The 23,991-nt window shown below is 52.6% G+C and overlaps 8 protein-coding genes across 8 annotated transcripts; 5 read left to right on the top strand and 3 right to left on the bottom strand.

Annotated features, from left to right (window-relative positions):
• Positions 1-313: 313 nt before the first annotated feature.
• Positions 314-3,200, top strand: BKA58DRAFT_456977 (thimet oligopeptidase-like protein; the record flags this gene model as incomplete). The annotated part of the gene is made up of 4 exons (XM_046174616.1): positions 314-589; positions 687-1,894; positions 1,950-2,612; positions 2,663-3,200. Coding segments are annotated over 4 exons (2,361 nt in total), but the record flags the coding sequence as incomplete, so codon positions are not given.
• Positions 3,201-4,589: 1,389 nt separating this feature from the next.
• On the top strand, positions 4,590-6,360 carry BKA58DRAFT_165483 (putative GABA permease). Its single transcript, XM_046165070.1, has 2 exons — positions 4,590-5,378; positions 5,429-6,360. Exons 1-2 carry the CDS (start codon positions 4,880-4,882, stop codon positions 6,244-6,246), a joined length of 1,317 nt encoding a protein of 438 aa, XP_046026932.1. The 5' UTR covers positions 4,590-4,879; the 3' UTR covers positions 6,247-6,360.
• Positions 6,360-8,546, bottom strand: BKA58DRAFT_165511 (FAD binding domain-containing protein). The gene is made up of 2 exons (XM_046165071.1): positions 8,482-8,546; positions 6,360-8,431 (listed from the first exon to the last, which is right to left on the bottom strand). Exon 2 carries the CDS (start codon positions 8,334-8,336, stop codon positions 6,474-6,476), a length of 1,863 nt encoding a protein of 620 aa, XP_046026933.1. The 5' UTR covers positions 8,337-8,431; positions 8,482-8,546; the 3' UTR covers positions 6,360-6,473.
• Positions 8,547-10,152: 1,606 nt separating this feature from the next.
• On the top strand, positions 10,153-15,539 carry BKA58DRAFT_314571 (RecF/RecN/SMC N terminal domain-containing protein; the record flags this gene model as incomplete). The annotated part of the gene is made up of 8 exons (XM_046167482.1): positions 10,153-10,447; positions 10,509-11,356; positions 11,773-11,813; positions 11,867-11,987; positions 12,040-14,076; positions 14,136-14,510; positions 14,557-15,230; positions 15,281-15,539. 8 exons carry the CDS (start codon positions 10,153-10,155, stop codon positions 15,537-15,539), a joined length of 4,650 nt encoding a protein of 1,549 aa, XP_046026934.1.
• Positions 15,540-15,981: 442 nt separating this feature from the next.
• BKA58DRAFT_338002 (uncharacterized protein) lies at positions 15,982-18,478 on the top strand (the record flags this gene model as incomplete). Its single annotated transcript, XM_046168282.1, has 1 exon — positions 15,982-18,478. One exon carries the CDS (start codon positions 15,982-15,984, stop codon positions 18,364-18,366), a length of 2,385 nt encoding a protein of 794 aa, XP_046026935.1. The 3' UTR covers positions 18,367-18,478.
• On the bottom strand, positions 18,448-19,646 carry BKA58DRAFT_165587 (HD domain-containing protein). The gene is made up of 2 exons (XM_046165072.1): positions 19,333-19,646; positions 18,448-19,240 (listed from the first exon to the last, which is right to left on the bottom strand). The coding sequence occupies exons 1-2, from the start codon at positions 19,433-19,435 to the stop codon at positions 18,588-18,590; spliced, it is 756 nt and encodes a 251-aa protein (XP_046026936.1). The 5' UTR covers positions 19,436-19,646; the 3' UTR covers positions 18,448-18,587.
• A 70-nt stretch (positions 19,647-19,716) lies between these two features.
• On the top strand, positions 19,717-22,223 carry BKA58DRAFT_401463 (HAUS augmin-like complex subunit 6 N-terminus-domain-containing protein; the record flags this gene model as incomplete). The annotated part of the gene is made up of 2 exons (XM_046171663.1): positions 19,717-20,016; positions 20,067-22,223. 2 exons carry the CDS (start codon positions 19,717-19,719, stop codon positions 22,221-22,223), a joined length of 2,457 nt encoding a protein of 818 aa, XP_046026937.1.
• Positions 22,224-22,262: 39 nt separating this feature from the next.
• On the bottom strand, positions 22,263-23,794 carry BKA58DRAFT_457005 (uncharacterized protein). The gene has a single exon (XM_046174617.1). It carries the CDS (start codon positions 23,660-23,662, stop codon positions 22,301-22,303), a length of 1,362 nt encoding a protein of 453 aa, XP_046026938.1. The 5' UTR covers positions 23,663-23,794; the 3' UTR covers positions 22,263-22,300.
• Between the last annotated feature and the right edge of the window lie 197 nt (positions 23,795-23,991).

Consider the following 23,991-nt stretch of genomic DNA (forward strand, 5'->3'; position numbering starts at 1 on the left):
TCTGTCACGGCCGATTGCGGCATGTCTAACATCGGGTGTTGCATGAGGGGTGCAGCATGACATGGGTTTAACGATGACACCTTACCATTTGTAGCTAACACCGGACGGAGCTATCCATCTGAGCGTCAGCGTCGATCTCATGCGGCTGTCCAGAGAGCGATGGAGAGGTCACGTAGACGCCTGCGTTATACTCGACCGCTTTCACCGTCGGGCTCGCAGCTACCAGGCCGTTGTTTATCGCAGCACACCAATCGCACCTGTGGATCTCCCCCACATCTCGCCTTTAGTAGCAGGCCCTTGTTTACCCACCTGCACCGTGGCTTCCTCACGCCTTACCAAGCTATTCCTCGCCGCTGTCGCTCTCTTCATCGCAACATCCGCCATCCTGGCTTCAATCCGACTCGGCGGCCGTGTACCATCTATATTGCAATACGTGAAGCCCTCGCCTCTACGGCACCCTCTCTACACACAACCGTTTAGGCCGCTCACCAACTCCACCATGGCTCCCTCGCAATACAAGACACCGCCCCAGCTGCCGCCCAAGTTCACGGCTACCAAGGAAAGCTTGGTGAATGACGCGAAGCGACTGGTACGTGCAACTCTGCAATTCCCAAGCTTCCGCCTGCAATTGTTCCTGCAGACCCCACGGGAGGGGTACTTCGACCAAATGCTGACGCTTGCCCCAGATCGACAGGTCACGAGGTGTCCAAGATACCATTGTCCGCGACGTGAAGCCGGAGAGCGCCAACTTCGCAAACGTACTCCTTCCAATCGCCCATGATGACAACAAGATGGCCATCGAATCGCACATCCTCGGCTTCTACAATGCCGTGTCCACAAGCAAGGAGCTGCGCGATGCGTCCAGCGAGGTGGAGCAGATGCTCGACGACTTCGGCATTGAGTCGTCCATGCGTGAGGATGTCTTCAACCTCATCGATGCGGTGCTGAAGAAGGGCGAGGACCTCGACCCGGAGTCCCGGCGGCTGCTCGAGAAGGACCACAAGTCGTTCATTCGGAATGGCCTGAACCTTCCTGCGGGCCCCAAGAGGGATCGTTTCAAGGAGATCAAGCAGCGTCTGAGTCAAATCAGCATCGCGTTCCAGAAGAACCTCAACGAAGAGAACGGAGGGTTGTGGTTTACACCGGAGGAGCTGCACGGCGTGCCAGAAGATGTCCTCTCAACACTCAAGAAGGGCGAGGGTAAATCCGATGGCAAACTGTTCCTGACCTTCAAGTACCCCGATCTCTTCCCGACGCTTAAGTACGCGACGAACCCGGAGACGCGCATGAAAGTCTTCGTTGAGAACGAGAACAAGTGCAACGACAACGTACCTCTGTTCAGGGAGGCCATTCTCCTTCGTGATGAAGCCGCCCGCCTTCTCGGCTACGACAACCACGCGCAGTTCCGGATAGAAGATAAGATGGCAAAGACTACGAAGACAGTCGATGATTTCCTCGGTGACCTCCGCACCAGGCTTGCACCAGGTGGCAAGAAAGAGATCGAGAAGTTGATGGCATTGAAGGAGCAAGATGTGAAGGAAAATGGACTTACCGGACCGCTGACCAAAGACTACTACCTCTGGGATAACCGGTACTACGACCGTCTGTTACTGGAGAAAGATTATCAGTTGGACCACCAAGTCATTGCTGAATACTTCCCTCTGCAGACGACTATCCAAGGCATGTTGAAGATCTTTGAGGAGCTTTTCGGTCTGGTTTTCGTTGAGATTGTTGGCGAGGAAGACAGGGCTGCCCTTGCCGACGGCGGTAAGGGTTCCGATATTGTCTGGCATGAGGAAGTGCAGATCTTCAGCGTCTGGGACGACAAGGGCGAGGGCGAAGGCTTCGTCGGTTATCTCTACCTCGATCTCTTCCCCCGGGACGGCAAGTACGGGTAAGTAAAGCCGCTGTTCAATCTGCATTTGAAATGTATACTGACTGGCTGGTAGACACGCCGCCAACTTTAACCTCCAGCCTGGCTACATAGACGAGAACGGCAAGCGACGATACCCCGCAACGGCTCTAGTCTGCAACTTCTCCAAGCCAACAAAGAAGAAGCCCTCGCTATTGAAGCACGATGAAGTCGTCACCCTCTTCCACGAGCTTGGACACGGCATTCACGACTTGGTATCGCGGACAACCTACTCTCGCTTCCACGGCACTAACACCGTTCGTGACTTTGTTGAGGCGCCATCTCAGATGTTGGAGAACTGGTGCTGGACACCGTCGCAACTACGTTCTCTATCACACCACTACTCTCACATCTCGGCCGACTACGAGAAGGCATATCTAGAATCTTCGGGCGCCGACAAGAAGCCAGCGGAACAGATCCCCCAGTCACTCGTTGCCAAGTTAATCTCAACCAAGCATGTCAATGACGCCCTATTCAACTTGAGACAGTTGCATTTCGGCACCTTTGACATGGCCGTTCACGAGCCTGCCAGCCATGAAGAGCTTGAGAAGATGGACATTACTGAGAAGTACAACTCTTTGAGGCACGAGATCAGTCAGCTGAAGGGACCTGAGTCGTTGGAAGGTGACAAGAAGGGTGACTGGCACTGGGGTAACGGACAGGCTACGTTTGGCCACTTGATCGGTGGTTATGACGCTGGGTAAGCCACGTTCGATCACCCTACTAAACATCACATGCTAACCATCACAGCTACTACGGCTACCTCTCTTCTCAAGTCTACTCCACAGACATGTTTTACACTGTCTTCAAGAAAGATCCCATGAACCCCACCGAAGGCCGTCGCTACCGGCATACGGTTCTCGAGCGTGGCGGTTCCAAGGAGGAGATGGACATTCTTGAAGAATTTCTCGGTCGCAAGCCCCAAACCGAAGCTTTTTACAAGGAGTTGGGCATCTCGCAGTAGAAGTGCGGGAATGTGTGCGTTTCGCAAGATGTCTGGACCACACATGGAATATGGCAAAAGAGTGGCATCTTTCGCGCAGGAGACCACGTTGGGCGTCAAGGCTGGTCAAACGAGGATGTAGACATCTATGCATGAGGAGCCGTTTAGAAAGATGCCACCCCTTTTTCTGGATGGAATGCAACGTGGGCGGAATGGTTCAGGTATCACGTATTTGCTGCTGGTGGGTGGGTGGATACGGGTCGTCCTGACTTTGGGCCCAGATGAGGGTTTGTCAAAGACGACATCGCATCATAAGCCAACGCATTGTTAGCAGAGGTAAAGTAGTCGTACAGCTGAACTACCTCCTATTCATCTGAGCTCTTGAGTATACCTGAATTACACCAGCTCCCATCATTACATCTCGCACACTTAGCAACGCCACCATTGTACCCTCCTTGCTGCCACAAAACAAAAATCATGCCCAAGATCCCACGCCCATTCTTGTCATCCATTTCCTCCTCCCTAACCTTCTGCTGCTACCTGCAGAAACCTTGTGCCGTCCGCGATTGTCGTAACACTATCAGATGGAGACCAGATGTGGAAAACCGCGGTGGGTATCTGTGTAAAAGACATATAAAAGAGCTGAGGAGGGTTGCGGCGGTCATTATTGATGATTGGCTTGTTGAGCAAATGCTGGGCGATGGGGCTTTTGGTGGGAGGGGGTTGGAGTGGTGGTAATTCCTTAGACTATGCCCGCACGCGAATTCATCAAAGTAAGATAGCAGTAATTGCTGGCCACTACGGCGAAAATGGAGATTACTTCCACTATAAAGTTCACAAAATATCGCCGAACGAGTCTACGTGGTTGTCATTCGACGCGCACATGCACCGCGCTAGCGTTATCGCGGAATTTCGTCCGCATTGCCCGCAATACTGATAAGATGTGTCAAGCATCTCTCGCCAGCTTCCCCAGCGTTACACGGCGCTAAGGCGCCGCTTTCGACACGTAACATACAAAGTCTACCGTATATATTCGACTTGAAAGCTTATGATCATGCATCCCAATCGAGCGTGGCAAGCTTGAAGTGATTTCGGCGCAGTACATCGGCTCATCGATCACTCGTCTCGCACCACCTGGGCATGTGCCATCGGCACCGTGATTCGTAGAGTACCAGTTACATATGACCCACCTGGAAGTCAGGTACACAATCGCGGCGTAATTCCGTCTACATCTACGACTGACGTCGAGACGACTGCAGAACCCTCGTATTTTGCCGCTCCCCGCAGAACCGGCTTCTCCAACTCTCATAAATCACCTCAATGATTGGGGGAGGTAAGTTATAACAGGTAAGACGTGGAAGGAAGGCACTGGAGTCAATGACACACGTCCAGCATGGAGCCTCTGCGCTAATAGAAATATGCGGCCCAAAGATAAGCATATCTTGACAGGGCTGTCAGTGTTTCCTGAATTGGTTACAGTTGCTTCGTCGGTCCAGGTTGTTCGGAGTGGTTCCGCACATCAACAACCGTGATCATATTGAGCATGCGACAGAAGCTTTCCCTCTTCTCCTTGTCGGACGAAGAGTCTACCCTGTTGCACACAACATGAACTCTCAAAAGGACGCCGACGGCAAAGAGAATGGAGCGATGGCTCTGGCCCTGCAAAGAACCATGTCCGGGAAGCATGAGCAAACGCAGATCTCTAACCAGAAACTCGAAGTAAGTCACGACAGCATAATTACTACTTCCTTACTTACCAAGTAGTAGCAAAACTTCAACGTCTTCTCCCTCATCTCTACGGCTACGTCTCTGATCGCAACATGGGAAGCACTTGGATCTACAATGGCCACTGGCCTCATATCCGGAGGCCCAGTGTCTCTGGTGTATGGATACCTACGTTCGTCTTGCAAGCCTTCTAACTCAAATTGGCCACTGATACAGAAACCATAGTCGCAATTATAGGAACTTTGGCAACAGCGTTATCTCTGTCAGAGCTGGCTTCTATGTGAGCCATTGCACCCTTAATGATGGCGTCGTCTAACCACCTCTTCTGCGCTAGGTACCCATCCGCTGGAGGCCAGTACTACTTCGTCGTCCAACTTGCACCCAGAAAATTCCGAGCAGCATGGGGATACGCCTCGGGATGGATTTGCATATTCGCCTGGCAGACCTTTACTGCGGCAGCCCCGTTTCTTGGTGCAACGATGATCCAAGGTCTCGTCGTACTCAACTACCCGAATTATTCATATGAGAGGTGGCATGGGACGATGATCTATTGTGCCTTCCTTGGGCTTGCAGCACTGGTCAATGTCTTTGCTATCAGAATCATGCCTCTGATCTTACATGCGACATTCACGCTACATGTCGGACTCTGGATCGTGCTGATCATTGTCATTTGTGTTATATCACCCACCAAGAATTCTGCGGAATTCGTCTTCACTACTTATGTCAACGAATCAGGATGGAGTAGTGACGGGGTAGCCTTCAGCATAGGTTTGTTGAGCAGCACATATGTGCTTGCTGGTTGGTCAGCCCTATTTCTACCAATTGTGCGTAACTGACAATACTACCAGGATACGATAGCGCGACCCATCTTACCGAAGAGATCAAAGACCCCGAACATAACGTTCCGCGAGCCATGCTAGCATCTATCATCATCAACGGTACACTAGGATTCGGCTTCCTGCTCGTTGTCCTGTTCTGCATGGGCGACATCACCGAAGCGATGGAAACGACAACAGGATACCCCATCATCGAAATCTTCTACCAGATAAGTCGCAGTAAGGCGACGGCATCAGCCATGACCTGCGCCCTTATAGTCATAGCAGCTTTGGCAACAGTACCTCTTCTGCTGACCGCATCTCGAATGCTGTGGTCTTTCGCTCAGGACGCCGGACTACCTTTCTCGAAAACGCTCTCCCGTGTTGACGGCAAACGCCATGTGCCTTTACCAGCGATAGCGGTCACCAGCGTCTTCCTCATACTGATCAGCCTTCTGAACATCGGATCCACTACCGCTTTCAACGCCATCATATCTCTTGGTACCGTCGGATTATACATCTCCTACTTGATGCCAATATTGCTTATATTTTACCGGCGGATCGCTCGTCCGGCATCATTACCATACGGCCCCTTCAGGCTCGGGAAGCTGGGTGTTGGTGTTAATCTTGTTTCTATCATTTACACTGTCTATGTATCTATCTTCCTTCTTTTCCCGCCATATCAACCTGTCACGGCACAGAACATGAATTATGCGCCGGTCGTACTGGGAGGTGTTCTGGTGCTAAGTGCTGTCTGGTGGTTCGTCAAAGGGAAACGGCAGTTCGTTGGGCCGGTGTTGGATACGATTGAAGGACGACCTACGCTGGATGGTGCTAGGCGAGATGTATAAGATAGGACGATCAGTGCTTGATCCTTTAGAAGCCACATGGCACATCATCGTCCCTAGACTTCGTTGAGATTCGCACAAGATAATGAATGGTCTGCGGATGAGGGGAACAGTATTCGGTAGAAACTTGATAATTTATTCGTGTATCAACGTCCGTCTAGCGACGATACGAATGAGTGCAACCAATTTGGAGATGATGAAGGATGTACAGAGAAAAGAAAGACCCGCAGTTACACACGGCACAGCTTGCCGTTCTCATTCGGTAGGCCGTCGACGCTCTCTACCTTCCACCTCTCGCTACCAACACCGGTAGTCGCAAAGAAAACATCTTGAGGGTCAAGCTTCTTCTTCAACTCCAACAACTTAGGGTAGTTGTCACCGAAGAACGCATTACCAAAGTCTGGCTCGAGACGGTCAGCCTCAGCGAGGTAGGATCCAGCACCAGGGCTAATATCTCTCCAGGACTGCATATCGCCTGCTTGGAATTCCTTGCGGATCTTCAGGATCTCCTCGGCGGTACTGTTGATGGGCCAGCGTACGGATTGCATGCTGAAGGAGACTAGCGGACGCCAATGAGTGTTTACAGCGTTGTCAGTATTATATGGGTCCTTAGCCTGCATGTTGAAGTGGACTTGCACGCGGTTCTTCTCGCTCGATCGGCGGATGTTTTCGTATACCTCCTGACGCTTCTCAGCAGTCTCAAAGTTGGCGCGAGGGAAGAGGCGCGATGCGGTCGCTACGTTGGGCTTCTGCACGGCCTCGAGAGGGAAGGACGAACGCCATGCGTCGTAGTAGTTGTCGAAATGAGTGATGTTGGGGTCGTACTTGACGCCCAAGTCGTTGAGCTTGTTGAACCAGGGCTGTAGGAGTGCGGTAGCTTCCTCTACATTCTTGCCAGGTGCGAAGAACGGCGAGAAGGCGAACGCAAAGGTGCCGTTGGAGGGGATCAGAGTCCAGTATGTGTATGTACCGGCATCGGCGTTGTCGATCCACAGGTCGACGTATGAGCGGATGGCAGCCCAGAATGTCTCGTTGCCGGTGTCCTTGGAGTTGAAGCCAAAGCGGGAGGCCGTCACCTCGAGATCAGGGTGGGCCTTGACGGTCACGGAGGTGACGACGCCAAAGGTGCTGCCACCGCCACCACGCAGAGCCCAGAAAAGATCGGTGTTGGAGGTAGAGTTTGCGACGACGAACTCGCCATCAGCTCTGACGACCTCCATGGAGAGCACACTGTCAGCTCCAGTGCCGTACAATCCGGTCAAAGGAGAGTGACCACCTCCTTGGATGTATCCTCCCATGACTCCGACTGTCTCGCCTTCGCCACCAACGACGATTCTGCCCTTCTCGGCGGCAGCCTTGTAGATCTCGAAAGCCTGCACACCAACACCGCTCTTGAACGCAGGGCCCGTGTAGTTGAGTTTCTCATCGACGTACTCTTCGATGTACTCGATGTCCTTCATGTTGTGCGTCCAGATGCTCAGAGCATCCTTGCCACCACTCTTGCCGAGGAAATCATGGCCAGTGTTCTTGATCGCCAGTCTGACACCCGAATTACGAGCGAAGTTGACGGCAAGCTGGACGTGCTTGGGCTCAGTCGCGTTGACGACATACATGGGGAAGCCTCCGCGAGTGCAGCCATGCGAGTCGTAGAGAACCGGTGGGGCACACGTCAGGCCTTGAGCGACTGGCGACATCATCTCGATGGGGTCGATCATATGGATATATGACTTCTGCCATGCTGCCACAGTATACTCGGAGCATTTTGCGGCGTTGTAGTCCTCGCCGGGGTAGCACACTGCTGCCAATGGAGTGGGTGCACTGATGACGCGGTCACCAGTGAGTTTGCTAAGCTGGGACCAAGCCTCATCTGAAGGCCACTGGGGGTCGTCGGGGTAGACTTTGCATCTCGAAGAGTTCGTTGGTGTTGTAGCGTCGAGCGAGCCGGGGAGAAAGAGGGACCTGACTGCTGAACTGACGCCTTGGAGGTCTACATCTACGCTGAGGGTGTTGGTTCCAGCCTTGGCCGATAGAACGGGTGATGCCGTGGTTGACGTCGCAGCCAAAACCGTGAGCCACAGTGCAATGGAAGCCATTTTGAATAGTTCGTCGGTGTAAAACGACGACTCAGTGTTTCACCGAGTGTACCAGTCTTTGGCAATTGATCGTCTCCCGTCGAACGGCTGCAGATCTACATGTCTGTCAGAAAGTTTCTTTTTGCCATTGACGGCCGTTACTCACTGTACCTTTCCCCTGGGGCTTGCGGCTGCTGGGCGGATGACGGACCGTTGCGCACTGGGACGAGAAACAAAGCGATAGTCATTATGGTCATCTTACTGACTGACTCGATATAGGAGGCGTCGTCCAATGACCTGTGCTTGGCAGGATGAAGGCTAATGTTCTTTGCCCAGAGTGTGACCGCTGATCTTATCTGGAAAGATTGTTGACAGCTGAGATAGCCGGGGTCGACTACATGGTGTTCAAGTAATCACGGCATCGCGACCTATCCAGGCAGTTCATGAGGGTAATGTACATGCAGATGTTGGGTCGTACGGCGTGTCCCACATGCATATTCTATATATTGGACCTATCGTAAGAAGCGATCGGCAATGATGATGCGAGTTCTGCACTCGTGCGGCAGTCCCTTGAATATCGACCGCGCCCACGTGCGCTCGAACATGTCGTTGGGACTAGTCTCAGGCACATCGTTACTCGAGTCGTGAGGCTTGCCGCCCGGGGTCTGCCTGGTTGGTGCCGGCGTAGCTGCCGGTAGTGCAAAGTTTGAGAGTCATGTACGCACGCAAGCGCGAGGCTGCCGCGATTGCCTGACAACGGACCTGCAGAAGTGCAGCTCAGAGGCCTTTCGAAACACGCGTTCATGATAACGGTTTTGGATGGTGTCCGTTGCCTTTCGGTCTTCAATTGCAATCGAGTGCAGCGAGGGTGGCTACGCGTCTCGTAGGAGCCGCGTCAGACGGGTCGGACAATAAACTAGTCCCGCGGGATCGCCTCCGTTAGCCACATGGCCGCCGACCTCCAAGCCTTCGACGCCAACAACGCCATAATCCTCAAGATCGGCATACTTACCTCCCCTAATCGCAAGTGCCTCACAAAATCGATTCACACAGTCTGCAACCGCACTCACAATGCCTAGTGGCAGTGGCTCAATTGTCCATGGTTCCGTCCAGACCATCGACCAGCCAACAACAGGGCGGAGAGGCCCCCAGGCGGAAGATTGCGCCCGTGTCTAGGGTTGCCCTTGACATGTCAGCCCAAATTCGGACCGTAAGAAACTGATTTGGACTTCGTGAGACGCTCTAGTCCTCTTTCTGGTCAAGCGAGAGGGGAAGACACGAGCGGGAGTCGACTACTGATGCCGCGGCTGTGGTGTGCATAATGGACCACCTCGCTTTGAACGACGCCTCTGGTTCCTGGCAGGTTTTTATCCTTGAGACGTCAAGAGGCTAGAGCAGCGGCTGGTCCGAGGCAACCTTTCACCTCGCCGTGCAGTGACCGCATCCTTCTTGGCCACCAAACATCCAATCCTGACACCAAGGGAGTGTACGTGCGACTTCCCGCGTGGACGCGCGACATATACTAGTCACATAGCGAGGAAAACTCGAAGGCGTCCAGTGCGGGTACATTCGACTTTTCTTTGGGTGGGCCAGTAACACCTACAATATCCGTCACACCTCAGATCCTCACTGTTTGCGTCGTTACTCCACGTTCGCTTCTCGGTACGATCATCCGTCGTGGACCCACGATCTTCATAAGCCCTCTGGCTCATCCGGTTCACGATCTACTGAACAGGCCGACATTGAACTCCACGCCGTGGGCTTCAACGCCTACTGCGCACCTACGGACTGAGCGCTCCAAGGTCGCACGACTACGGCGACGAACTCCAGCAGGACTATGGTGGAAAGCCGACAACCCGAGGTTCTGGCCATCATTGGTACCTTTACAGTCGTCGCCTCTTTAACAGTCTTCCTCAGGGTATGGTCGCGGTACCTCGGACGCAACTTCTGCTGGGACGATCACCTTATCTTGATAGCCTTTGTCCTCCTCATACTAGATACTCTGGCAACATGGATGTACATTGTCCTGAGTGGCACCGGCTATCATGTCTATGATCTACCCAAGAAGTCTGTTACAGATCAGCTCGTTGCGATAAGATGGAACTTCGCCGTACAGATGATGTATCACCCTCGTACGTATATCGCATACGTGTGACGTTCTGGACTTTGCTGACATGTGGCGTCTGCTTCTAGTCATGGGATTGATTCGAGCTTCCATCATCATGTTCCTCTTCCGCATGAAGGATAGTCGGCGTCGCGTACGATACCCGTTACACCTGACTTTCTGGCTCAACATCATATACTCCGTCGGGTCGACTATCGTCAATGTCGTACAGTGCACGCCTCGTGCCTACGCTTGGTCCAGACCTGCCATGGATAGCGTCGATGCCAATGGAAATGTTGTACCAGGCGGCACTTGTATTGATGCGCGTACCTTTGTACTTGTGTCGTGTGGCTTGTCCATCTTCATGGACCTCATCATTATCCCGATTCCTTCTATCATGGTATGGGGCCTTCAAATGCACCGACGCACAAAGCTTCTCGTCGTTATCGTCATGAGCCTGGGTTGGATCGCGACAGGTGTTTCGATAGGCAGATTCATCGTATACTACTACCGATTTGCTCCTACCAACAAGGATCGGACATGGGACATCGGCATCGGAATCAGCATCGCCGAACCAGCTGTACATATCATGACAGCATGTGCGCCAGCAACCAAATGCCTCTTCCGAACCTTGTTCCCACAATATGGCACCGGCCGGAACACCTCTTACTACGAAGACCGTACCACGGGCACAATGCGACCGAGCACCAAGGTTTTTGGGAACTTCAACTTCGGGCTAGCCAACAACCAAGAGGACGAGATTACCATCCAGGAACTGGGAGGCGCCCCTAGGACTGCCCCGCTTCCACCCGTCAAGGACGAATGCGAATATGGATTGAAAGCGATGGGAAGCTTCGAATCTAAGGAGTTTGTTGCGAGAGGATTAGGGAGGAAAAAGAGCTGCTCCAAAACCGCATGCACAGAGGCTAGTGAGCCCGTAGAGGCCGAGCCCGAGCATTGCCTGGGGCAAGCTCGGTGATTGTGCTTTGAGTCTGCGTTGATGAGCGATGATAGCGTTTGATACCTGGTGAAGATATTCACACTCCTTTAGCACATAGTAGTAATCGATGACGTCTACGGCCAATTGAGATCTGTGCGCATGATTGTTCCCTCGCGTTGACCGGACTGGGAGTGGAAGGTGGCGGTACACGCGTGGTCGCGCTGCCACGTGAAGGCCTAGCGCGATTAGGTGGGCGGTACCGAGACCCTTGCCCATGTGAGACGGAACAACAAACATTAGCAGCGACGCCATTAAGCAAGACAGCACATGCAGCCACCATGAGGATTATAGAACTCGTAATCGATGTAAGTGTAGCTCGGCTATTCACTCGTCGCTTTCTAACACGCGCATAGGGCTACAAGTCATACGCTGTTCGAACCGTCATCTCTGGCTGGTAGGGCTTGTTTACGCTCCCCTCATTCAGAGACACGACTGACAGCCGACCAGGGACGAGAGCTTCAACTCAATCACGGGCCTGAACGGATCTGGAAAGTCGAACATTCTCGATTCGATATGTTTCGTACTCGGAATCAACAACTTGAGCGTGGTGCGGGCGCAGAACTTGCAGGTGAGTGTGCAGGCAAAGAGTACGCGATACGGGAGCGCTGACTGTACTGCAGGACCTCATCTACAAGCGCGGCCAAGCGGGCGTCACCAAAGCAAGCGTTACCATCGTGTTCGATAATCGCGATAAATCGAAGAGCCCCGTCGGCTTTGAGGAACATGCGCAAATATCGGTGACAAGGCAGATCGTGCTCGGAGGAGCGAGCAAGTACCTTATCAACGGACACCGCGCGCAACAACAAAGCATACAGAACCTGTTCCAGTCTGTACAGCTGAACATCAACAACCCGAACTTTATGATCGCACAAGGAAAGGTCATGCAGGTGCTGAACATGAAGGCAAAAGAGATTTTGGCCATGCTGGAAGAGGCTGCTGGAACACGCATGTTTGAGGACAGGCGAGACAAGGCGTACAAGACTATGGCTAAGAAGGAAATGAAGGTGCAGGAGATCACGGAGCTATTACGAGACGAAATCGACCCGAAGCTCGAGAAGCTGCGAATGGAGAAGCGTGCCTTCCTGGACTTCCAACAGACACAAAGCGAGCTTGAGCGCCTCACGAAGCTAGTCGTCGCCTACGACTACATACGATACAATGAGCGATTACAACAGTCAGCCGAAGACCTTGAAGCCAAGAAGCAAAGGGCGAAAGACCTCGACGAGTCTGCTGTGCGTATGAAGAAAGAGATTGAGAACCTCCAGGAGGACATCAAACAGACAAAGGCGACACGAGAGAAGGAGCTGCGCAAAGGCGGAAGGTTCCAAGCTCTGGAAGAGGAGGTGAAGACACATTCGCACGAGATTGTCCGCCTGACAACAGTGCTGGACCTGAAAACGACCAGCATGGCCGAGGAAGTGGAACGGAAGGAGGGCGTCGAGAAGAGTGTCAAGGAGTTGGAGAAGCTACTGCAAGAGAAGAAGCAGACGTACGAGAAGTTGCAAGAAAAGTACCAGACCGCCCACGCCGAGCTAGCGAAACAGACAGAGGAGGTGGAGAAGAAGGAAGAGCTTCTACAGACCCTACAAACTGGTGTGGCTTCCAAAGAAGGCCAGGAAGGCGGTTACCAGGGCCAACTGCAAGACGCCAGGAATCGAGCGAGCGCAGCCGCGACGGAGCAGGAGCAGAGCAAGCTTAGGATATCACATCTTGAGAAGCAGATCAAGGAAGACGAGCCGAAAGCAAAAAAGGCAAAAGAACAGAACTCCGGGCTTCTCAAAGACCTCGAGGCTTTGAAGTCTCAAGCCCAGAAGCTGGAAGCGGATCTTGCGAAGCTTGGTTACAACGAAGGCCAGGAGGCCGACATGTACCAGCAAGAGTCGCATCTCCAGGCACGCATACGCGAACTCCGACAACAAGCAGACGGCATGAGGCGGCAGGTTGCGAACATCGACTTCAGTTACAACGACCCCTCCCCGAACTTCGATCGGTCTAAAGTGAAAGGCCTTGTCGCTCAGCTCTTCACCCTAGAAAAGGAACATACCCGAGCAGGTACCGCTCTGGAGATCTGCGCCGGTGGTCGGCTGTACAACGTTGTCGTCGACTCAGCTGCTACCGGCAAACAACTTCTCGAGAATGGCAAGCTGAAGAAGCGAGTGACAATTATCCCACTCAACAAGATTGCGGCTTTCAAGGCGTCAGCAGAGAAGATTGGGGCTGCTCAGAGAATTGCGCCAGGAAAAGTCGATTTGGCTTTGTCGTTGATCGGATACGAGCATGAGGTCAACGCCGCCATGGAGTACGTCTTCGGGTCCACACTCGTCTGTGAGGATGCCGAGACTGCTAAGCGCGTGACCTTCGATCCAGCAGTGCGCATGAAGAGCGTCACTCTACAGGGCGACACATATGATCCTGCTGGTGTTCTGTCTGGTGGTAGTGCGCCTCAGTCTAGTGGAGTTCTCATCACGTTGCAAAAGCTCAACGAGATTACGACAGAGCTGAGTTCACAAGAAGCCCAGCTACAGTCGCTGCAGGCCACCATGGCCAAAGAGAAGAAGAAGATGGATGCTGCTCGTAAATCAAAACAGGAGCTCGACCTCAAGAGGCACGAGATCAAGCTCACCGAGGAGCAGATTGGCAGTAACTCTTCCTCATCAGTACGTGATGACTCCTGGACTGGAATTGGAAATCTGGACCTTTGCTAACTACAGATTAGATCATCCAAGCTGTCGAAGAGATGAAGCAGACCATTGCTCAGCTCAAGGAAGACATAAAAGCGGCGAAGACTCGCCAAGACGAGGCCAACAAGGACGTCAAACGTATCGAACGCGACATGAGCGAGTTCAGCAACAACAAGGACAGCAAGCTTGCTGAACTACAGTCATCACTAGACAAGCTCAAGAAGGCTTTGAACAAGAATAGCGCTTCGATCAAGCCCCTGCAGACCGAGATGCGCGAAGCTATGGTCGAGTCTGAGCAATGCGGGAGCGACCTGGCAGCAGCACAAGAGCAATTTGAAGAGGTTCAGACCAATTTGCAGTCGCAGCAAGCAGAAGTGGACGAGTTGCTAGCCGAGCAATCTCGTGTACAGGTAAGATCTCTAGACCAATGTCACTTGTCGATATTAACTTTGCCAGGACGCGCACGACTTGGCTGCAGCCCACTTGAGAGATGAACAAGCTAAACTCACCGGCTTCGACGAAGAACTTCGCTCACTTGAAGATGCGATCAGATCGAAGAACTCGTCCATCACTGAAGGCGGTCTGGAACAACAGAAGCTCGGCCATGAAATCGAAAGATTCCATAAAGAACAGGAAGGCGCGGCTAGCCATGTCAAGGCGCTCGAAAAAGAGTACGAGTTCATTGCGAGTGATTCCGAGCTCTTTGGGCGTGCCGGAACAGTCTATGACTTCAAGGGTGTGAACATGGCAGACGCGAAAACCAGGCGGAAGTCGTTGGAGGAGCACTTTCAGCAGAAGAAGAACAAGATCAACCCCAAGGTCATGGCCATGATCGACAATGTTGAGAAGAAAGAAGCCAGCCTCAAACGGAACATGTCGACAGTCATTCGAGACAAATCGAAGATCGAAGAGACTATCGTCAAGCTCGATGAGTACAAGAAAGAGGCGCTACACAAGACCTGGACAATTGTCAATCGCGATTTCGGTCAAATTTTCAACGAGCTGCTGCCAGGTAGTTTCGCGAAACTAGACCCTCCTGAGGGCAAGACAATTTCTGATGGTCTGGAAGTCAAGGTCATGCTGGGCAAGGTGTGGAAGCAGTCACTGACAGAGCTGAGTGGTGGTCAACGGTATGCACTCACCCGGACTCGCCCGAATCACATGCGCTAACATTCTCCAGATCACTTATCGCCCTATCCCTCATCATGGCCCTCCTTCAGTTCAAGCCTGCACCAATGTACATTCTGGACGAAGTTGATGCCGCGCTTGACTTGTCGCACACACAAAACATCGGTCGCTTGTTCAAGACCCGTTTCAAGGGATCGCAGTTCATCGTCGTTAGTTTGAAGGACGGCATGTTCCAAAACGCAAACCGCATATTCCGCACACGGTTTGTCGATGGCACTAGTGTGGTGCAAGCTACATCGGGATCAGGATAAGCATTGATGTTTGCGTAATGTGTTATGAGGCATGGTTTGGATACCCGGTATGCATGGCTTGGTTTGCGGAGTGGAAAGATATCCGTGTAGTTCAGCATAGGATGGTGTTGGTGGAGTCTTGTTTATGACACTAATGTCCCAGTTGGGAAGTTGGTATGCACATCCGCGGCCCAAACGGCCACTTCCTCGTTAAGATGTCTTGTCGTCCATATCTCCTTCCTGATGCGGAAACCGAAGATACAAGCTGCCTCTACACCCCAGATCAGAGCAACATCACGCTCCCTACAATTGCGCGCTACCTATTCTTCCTGCACACACACCTACGATAAATCTTTTGACCTCACGAACGCTTCACTGATCAACATACTGTACGCTAGATGCGTGATTGACTGGGCGCAAACACGTCAAATCTGCACAAGCAGCTTCCATCGCCGGCCCGCACATGTTGTCGGCACTACTGGCCAGGGCCCATGCAACTGATACCCCCGCATATGTCTCTATCACGCCTTCGGGCGTACCAGGGCTGATCGCACCCTCTACACACGATCTCGGTAGCTTCCTAGACCCAAGCTCGCCAACTTCCCTCACCAGACACTATACCTCACTCCAGGATCATGCCGACCAGCTTGTTAGCACAGAGTCATCAGGACAAGATGAAGGACTCACCCCAAGGCGACATGTTGACAGACGGGAAGGCTTTAGCTGGGATCAACGATCAAGCCTTGGGAATGAGAGCAGGCACAGTCGCAACCCGATGGCAATGGAGCAAGAACGCCCAAAAACACCTCCACCACTAGAAGAGATAATTCGAAGAACGACCATCGACGATGCGGACCACATTCAAAACAGTAAACTACAGCATATCGACAGCATGGAGTCGCACGCATCCGAGAATACAGGCCGAACAGGTTCCTTCTCCACAGAAACCAATGATTCTTACGTCCGCGATCACAGAAGGCCATCTATTGCAGCTTTTGCCAAGGGCATCGCCCGACATGTACCAGAATTCAGAATGTTGCACCTGCCCGAAAGCAAAGACGATCAAGACCGGCGAGATTCTCAGGAAGCAATGCCCATGAAACTGCACAAGAAGGACCGCATGTTGTCATTTGCACCACCTCCTATTGTTAAAGCAAAGGAGTCCTACGAGCAAGGATCAAAGCCATCTGTTTTTATCGAAGAGCCAACAACACCGACGAATAATGCAAAGATGCCATCGAGTCCACAATCTCCAATGGGAAAAGGCGGGCTACGAGACCGCCGAAAGGTCAATCTCGATCTTTCGATGCCAACTGTGATCCCAGACTTACCTGCTCGCGGCCGCTCACCCGTCGATATCATGGCCAACCTCGGTGCCCCCCGCGCGCGAAGTCCAAAAACACCATGGATCCGCAAAGAGCAGCCAAAGTGGGAGCCAGTGCCGATGGCCAAGACTACGCCCATTCTCGAAGAAGACTACATTCGCGACAACAATTCAGCGCTGAGTAACGATAACAAAGGTGCCCTAGGTCTCCTACCCGACACCGATGCAATCTTCTCGTCGCAATCCCTGAAGTTCGAACGACCGCCACCTAAAGTACGAGATCGGTGTTACATCGATCGTCCGAGATCGAAGAGAGCGAGAAGTGGCAGGAGTGGAAAGAGTGGTACGAGTGCGAGCGATTCGACGTTAGCCCAGACACCAGATGGGAATTGGACCCTAGCGGAAGAGAAGACATATAGAGAACAGCAAGCTCGAACAAAGGCAGAGTTGCAGCAAATAGCCAGCGAATCGAAGGCCACACGCTCGCGGCGCTGGTTATGGCTGAATAAGACATCAAGTGAAGATGCTCCTCCCTCTCCCGGGCCTGCGCAGTCTCTAAGTCGCCGCTTCTCCTTTAATCTCTTCCGACGCTCAAACCGCATCTCAGACCAAAATACCGCAGAGGTTACCAAACAACAAACCCCATTTTCATTCTTCCCTGCTCGGGGCAAACAGGTACATCCAGTAAAGTCTCTCGCACAAATGCATGCTCCGCCGGCCTTCATTCCTCCTGGCCTCCAACGTGTGCCAACACCACCAATGTTCGACTCGAACGGCGAAGTTAAAGGCAAGCTGGCAGACTTCTTCTTCGATATCCACGGCGGTGGTGCTATCAACGCTCGCAACAAGCCCAAATCCAGTCCAGGCGGCTACTGGGATTCTGACGCCCTACTCATGAGCCTGACGAACGACATTGATAACCCCGAGGATGAGGGGGAGAATGAGGGCCCCGAAGGCCCACCCAGCGAATTCATCAACCCACCCGTTGACTTTGGACCGAGCAGCCTCGGCGGGCTTACAGCACGTACAAGTAACGAGGTTGGTAATGCAGCAGGTTACCTGGGCGTAAAACCACCAGCCAGTCCTTCCTTGGCTGCCACATCCCCAATGCTAGGCCACGACGGCTGGTACCGCATCCACCAGTCACACTACCCCGACACACCTGACGAACGCACACTCGCAGCACTTGCCCGCCAAGAAGAAGAAGAACGCCGCAAGTTTGAATGGCTCGTCCCTGAACACCTTCCTAGCAGTCCTTTGTGCCCTCTGCACCCGAAGTACAGGGGGCCAAGCGCCGACTTGTGTTACTGGCATGGACGCAGATCCGGTAACGAGATAAGAAAGGGGGAGTATGCGAGGCCGGGGACAAAGGGGGCTTGGAACAGTGCAAGTGGAAGTAGTGGGTACAGCAGGGATGAGTATGGTTTTGGGGATCCGGGAGTGGCTGGGGGCATACCTAGGCTGGCTGGGACGCCGAGCAGGGAGGTGAAGAAGAGGAGATTGATTAGCTTGTCGAATTCTTAAGCGATAGACTTGTTGTCGTCGATGTAAAGTTGAAAGGCTCCTTGAGTGAGTCGGAGAGGATTAGAGATCACGACTGAGAGACATCAACTTTACATGCAAAAGAAGATAAATTCTAAAGATGCAATTACCGTCTACTAAACCGTCATACTTCGTGAAATGCGCCAGTGAAGGAGCCCGTCTATGGTCATGCAAGTGTGCTGGGCACCATGCTCCATTGTCTCTCAAGACTTCTTGTACGCACTAAGAGGCTTTGGTGTCTTGCCGGCATCTTTCCACATCTGATCCCTCTCACTGAAGATCTGTTGCGCCCACGCCTTCACCTCTTCGCTCTTGATGACATTTGCGACCCACTGGAACTCTCCTAGATCTCGCTCGCACTTGGACGTGCGCTCGTATTCGACCATTTGGACTAGAAGCTCGATCTTGTCGATGTCGTGCACAAAGTGCGACTCAGCCGTCTCGCTGTCCTCGTATTCCTGCCATAACGCCCTAATGTCCTGGCCGTTGAGTCCACCGTTGAACTTTCCAAGCAGGTTTGTGCAGATGTAGTCCATGGTCTCGGTCTCTCTCCTGCTCTTTTCCTCCTTGGAGACTCCGTCTACGGGTGTGATGTCGCCGACAAGCGCCTCAGCCATGTCGTGTACAACAGCCATGCGACAGCATCGCGCGATGTCGAGCTTGGAGCTTATTGATGCAGGAGCCATCATGGTGAGGATGCTCATGCGGTACATGTGGTCGGATATAGATTCGCCATCGCCAATTTCGAAACGCTGCCATCCCGCACGTTTGGTCGTCTTTAGGCGCTCGAGGAGGTGGAAGAAGGGGACGGGTGAGTCGGTGTTTTCGGCGTACTGGAGTGCGTTCTCTGAAAGGACTGCAGTGCGTGTTAGCGAGATGTTAGATGCGTGGTATGAGGGGTAAGAGAGGTGTCGCATACGGACGAGCTATTGCTTGTTCATGACATACCACTCTCGACTGTCCACTTCTTCTCTTCTGCTTTCTTCGCGTCAAGTACACCAGCGTTGGGGTCTGGCACGCCGTTGACCTGGATTGCTTCGTCGACTGTCATGGTTGCTTGGTGTGTCGAATACCGCTTGGGGTCGGAGGTTTATAGTAGTCCAGCGGGGTGTGTGATTGTCTTGTAAACAGTGACTGTTTGGTGAGTGAAGAATGGCGGGACAAGTGACGAAAGTCGGACAAGGAACAGAGGGCGCGAACGGACCTATCGATAACACCCGCCTTGGCAAACAACGCAAGGGTCCCGTCACACCGCAACACCACGCATGCACCTCAAGTCTCAGGGACTTTGACCAGGGTCACCGCGCGAATGTATGCTCTGCGGTCGCAAGCATGTCTCGCCCTCCCTCAACCGCCTCTACGGCCACCGCGACTACCATGAGTGGCCATGCGCGCACCGCGTCAGTCAAAACAATTCCCAAACCTCAAGCAGTGAACCCAATACAAGCGCCCGATATTCGACTATTTGTGACCAACTTGCGATTGTTAGACTTCGATTTGCGACCGGATTGGCCTGAAATCACAACACAAACCTTCTCGGCAAAGAACGCAGACCAGCGACAGAGAATTGGCGGGGCTGAATGGGCACTATTTCGGTTATTCGAAATATGGGATCCCAATGAGACAGCACAGGTATGCTGGGATGGAACCTCGCGCTGATTTTATGTCTGACTCAGCTACAGAAACTCCAACCCTTCTTCCCGCCACTCGAACCACTCCAATCGTTAAACCTCCGCGCTGCACTATACCGATGTCTGAACGAACTGAAGAAGAACGGCGTTTTGGGAAGAGAGTCGGTTCTTAGGAAGACAATGCTTGACGAGTGCAAGGGCGAGAAGTTCTATGAGATATTGGCCATATTTTCGAATGCCGTACTCAAAAAGGTTCTTGCAGCGCAAGAAGGAGGTGACAGAGATGCCGTTGTCGCAAGAAAACTGGCGACAGCGTCAACGCTCTCAGTTGAGCAACAACGGTCATTACTGCCCCTAGCGATCGCACACAAGGCAGCGCTCGTCAACGTACTGAAACAAAAAGAAGAGAAGAGGCTCAAGTACATGGAATTTCATGGTCTTCTGGACAAGAAGGCAGCAGATATCCGGGGTCGCATACGCAAATGCAAAGACACTCCTCGGGCGCAAAAGCCAGCGATACCACAAAAAGAAGCCAATGCTATCAAGAAACAGCTCAAGGACAACTGGGTTGGCAACCAACAGTGGCTCGACGTAATGCTACGCGGCGAGAACATGCAGGCGGACGATGCGTTCCTAAACAGCCGTTTCGACAAAGTCTTGCACATGGTGGAAAAAGGCGGAAAACTGGAAGACGTTGCGCCCGAGACTGGACTACTGGAGAATCTGCAAGCAAGGGTGCAAGAGCAGCAGGAGAGGTTACAAAAGTGGAAGGCTTTCCATGCTGAGCTACAAAGCGACGAGTCAGGGAAGGAATTATCAGGAAGCGGACAGACTGCTGCGCCAGTAAAGGAGTTCCGCTTCGATGATCACTCGAAACATCAATTACCGTCAGCGAAGCACACAGCGGAATCTGCCAGTGTAAAGCGGCCGACTATGCGAATAGAGTTTCAAGACATCCTGTCGGATATGGACAGTGAGCTGGCGCGCGCTGCCAAAGTCAGAGCTAGTACTGCATCTACGATCATACATCATAGAAGTACCTCAACGGCAAAGGCTGCTCGCCCACCCCTTCTTACTAGGAAATCTACTCAAACGGAGGCGATACGAAAAGCACCAGTGATCCCAGCCAAGCCTGTCAAACTACAGTCGCCGTCAAGACCGAACTCTTTAGAAAATGTCCCGGTCCTACCCCGACCATCTCGGCACGTTCCGACAGTGGCGACACCAACCGATTCAGATGCCACACTAATCGGTCAATCATCTACGTTAAGTAGAGCCACGACCCGGCGCGACGGATCGCCGACGGAGACTGACAACGAGCGTACACCAGTACCGGAGACTAGATCTGCTGTTTCCGAACCGGTCGCCGATACCTCATCGTCTGAAGCTACCAAGACACTTACTAATTACTCCGAGCAAAAAACGGATCTGTCTCCTGAAAAGCTGCTTGAACCATCACCAGAATACCCCTCTGAACCACCAATTCCAACTTTCGACCCCCCAGAACTCAATGCTGAAGAAGCACTTGCCGACCAAATCATCAACTCCATCGGTAATGCGACCCCATCTCCGGTCAAAAAGCCTCAACCACGCATGTCCCTTTCACTCATTGAACGTACACGCATGACAATGGCACGGGCAAACTCTTTCGAACCTGTTCCAGAGTCACCTGATCTACCGCTGCCATCTATGGGACCACCACCGATCCCTTCCATCACTGGAGACGAAGACGGCGACCGACGCGCAACGCTGCTCGAACGAACCCGGCTGACCATGGAAGCCATGCAATCCAATCCCCGCCCCTCCGTCTCCAACACAGCAAAGAAGGAACATCGTAAATCCAGCCGGCAATCCTTGTTTCCCGTCAACCAATTCGACACACCCCGGAACCGCAAATCCTTCGAACTTTTAGAACAGGCAAAGCTTGAAAGTATCGAGCGGACACCCACAGAGCAGTTATTCAGCGATGAAGTGGACTACGACAGAGTGTTCAAGTCAAGACCGAAGATTGCCACAAGTCCGGTTTGGAGTCCTGAGGGCGGCGTTGGTGGCCAGGAAGAGTTTGGAAGCGATGATGGAGACGTGGATGGAGTTACTGGTATTGATCTCGGAGATGTGGATCAGGATGATGATGGAGAGGATAGATTCAAGGAGAGTTGGATGGATAGTCCTAGCCACAAGAAGGGGGTGAGGAGTATGAGGTATTAGATACGAGGAAGTACAATTGTATATGGCATGCCAATACTAGAACCAGCCCTGCGCGACCATGCGTCATCTTGTCGCGTTCAAGGCCATTCCTTCACCTCCAAATACGTCCTCTGCTCGCCACGCTTATCCACTTCTGCGTTGCCAGTCTCAGTTCGTGTCTCGTTTTGAACCGGGTCAAAACAAGTCATCTGAACAGTACCATTACATGCTGGATATAACTCACGCGTCTTCATATCACAGAACATCTGTTCGGGCTCAGAATAAAAGTCAGGTCCAACACTGCCGGCGCTTTGGCAGACCTCCACTGCACTTTGCGTGACGTCTTGACTCTTGACTAACACACCGTCGAACTGCCTCTGGAGCGGATGGTCGGGTGAAGTGCGCCGATACTTCGATTTGGGGGTATGGGGAAATGGCCAGTAGGATGAAGAAGATCGCGATCTTAGAAGCGACCGACGCTTTGACGGCCCGGGCGGGCATGAAGGTCTTTCTTCACACTTGTAATACCACCAATCGCCGTTAAGACACATCTGGTCGTACATCCTAATAAGATCGTATCTTTGCTGGTATGTGAAGCGATCATCTTCGCAGATGTTAGGGTCTGTAACGCTGTCTTTTGCAGCCGGTGTACACGCGGAGACGGTATCTAAGGGGAGATCTGCGCCCTTAGGTGGCGCTGGACTGAATATCTCCGGGCAGAGCATTGGATCGAGCCTGTCGTATGGGCCAAATCGCGCCAGCGAGTCGCACATGTGTGAGGGGTCGTCTTGCCATCCATGGAAGGTACTGTTGTCGAGCTTGAAGTCCGGAAGGTGTACCTGAAATCCTTCGTAGTGTGTCGCTGACTCTCCGTCGTCGTCGGGCTTGTCGATCCATAGGCATTTCGGTCGCCCGTCCTGCGTCTGCCCGGATTCGGACTTGAACTGGATTGATGTGGCGGATGGGGACCAGGAGTACTTGTAATCTGGGTTGTGGGTATTGCATATGGCAGCTACCTCACCGGGGAGGAAAGCGTAGGTATCGCTACTAGTGGGGTATGTGACTGCTATAGCTGAGATGCAGATGGCATCGGGGCCAGATGCGGATACGGTGATGTACTCGGCTTTCTCCGTTTCGCCTGGCTTGATGTAGTCGGCCCAGATGTCGGTGGGACTGTTCTGACTAATGACCTGCTTGCATTTCTTGTTTTTGCTGTAGCCAACCCGGTCTCCGTTGGCGTTGAAGAGTGACACTTCCGGAGCGCATCCGCCGTAGCTTAGCTTCTTGTAGATCTCGTCTTTCTTATTCTGTTCATCGGCGTCCAATGGTGGTAGACCAACCAGTACGTTGACCTTGGTCTGTGGCTTAGGGTTACCGTGGAGCCATTCGGGGACCATGGGAGCGAGACTGATCATGGTGAAGGCCACACTGAGACCGAGCTCGGCGAAGAAACCTGACATGGCGAGATCTGGTAAGATGTAGGAGTATGGAACTTTGGATAGGAGTAAATTCGATGGGACAAGACGTAGCTTCTAAAGTACGAGTTCGAAAGAGTGGTATGTAATAACTTGATAGTAGCTGAAGGCTGTGGCGATAACTGGTGTTCATGTTTTCGTCGACTGCCGCTTTGCTCACTCTTTATATGATTGTAACAAGGCACATAAGATGCATTCTCCAACAAAGATATTGCAATGTGTCTCTCTGGCCTTTCGTGTTATGATGCAAGACCCTCTGGATCCCATTCCCAGAGCGACGTTGGCGCCTTCATTGCACCTCTCACTGCGTCATG

This window comes from Alternaria rosae (assembly GCF_020736505.1).
Source record: "Alternaria rosae strain MPI-PUGE-AT-0040 chromosome Unknown BKA58scaffold_4, whole genome shotgun sequence".
Taxonomy (NCBI): Eukaryota; Fungi; Ascomycota; class Dothideomycetes; order Pleosporales; family Pleosporaceae; genus Alternaria; species Alternaria rosae.

Coding starts and splice junctions, on each gene's coding strand:
- BKA58DRAFT_165483 (XM_046165070.1), top strand. CDS start 4,880: ATGATGGCGTCGTCTAACCACCTCTTCTGCGCTAGGTACCCATCCGCT. Junction 5,379..5,428: donor CAGCACATATGTGCTTGCTG/GTTGGTCAGCCC, acceptor CAATACTACCAG/GATACGATAGCGCGACCCAT.
- BKA58DRAFT_165511 (XM_046165071.1), bottom strand. CDS start 8,336: ATGGCTTCCATTGCACTGTGGCTCACGGTTTTGGCTGCGACGTCAACC.
- BKA58DRAFT_165587 (XM_046165072.1), bottom strand. CDS start 19,435: ATGACAGTCGACGAAGCAATCCAGGTCAACGGCGTGCCAGACCCCAAC. Junction 19,241..19,332: donor GAAGTGGACAGTCGAGAGTG/GTATGTCATGAA, acceptor CACGCACTGCAG/TCCTTTCAGAGAACGCACTC.
- BKA58DRAFT_457005 (XM_046174617.1), bottom strand. CDS start 23,662: ATGTCAGGTTTCTTCGCCGAGCTCGGTCTCAGTGTGGCCTTCACCATG.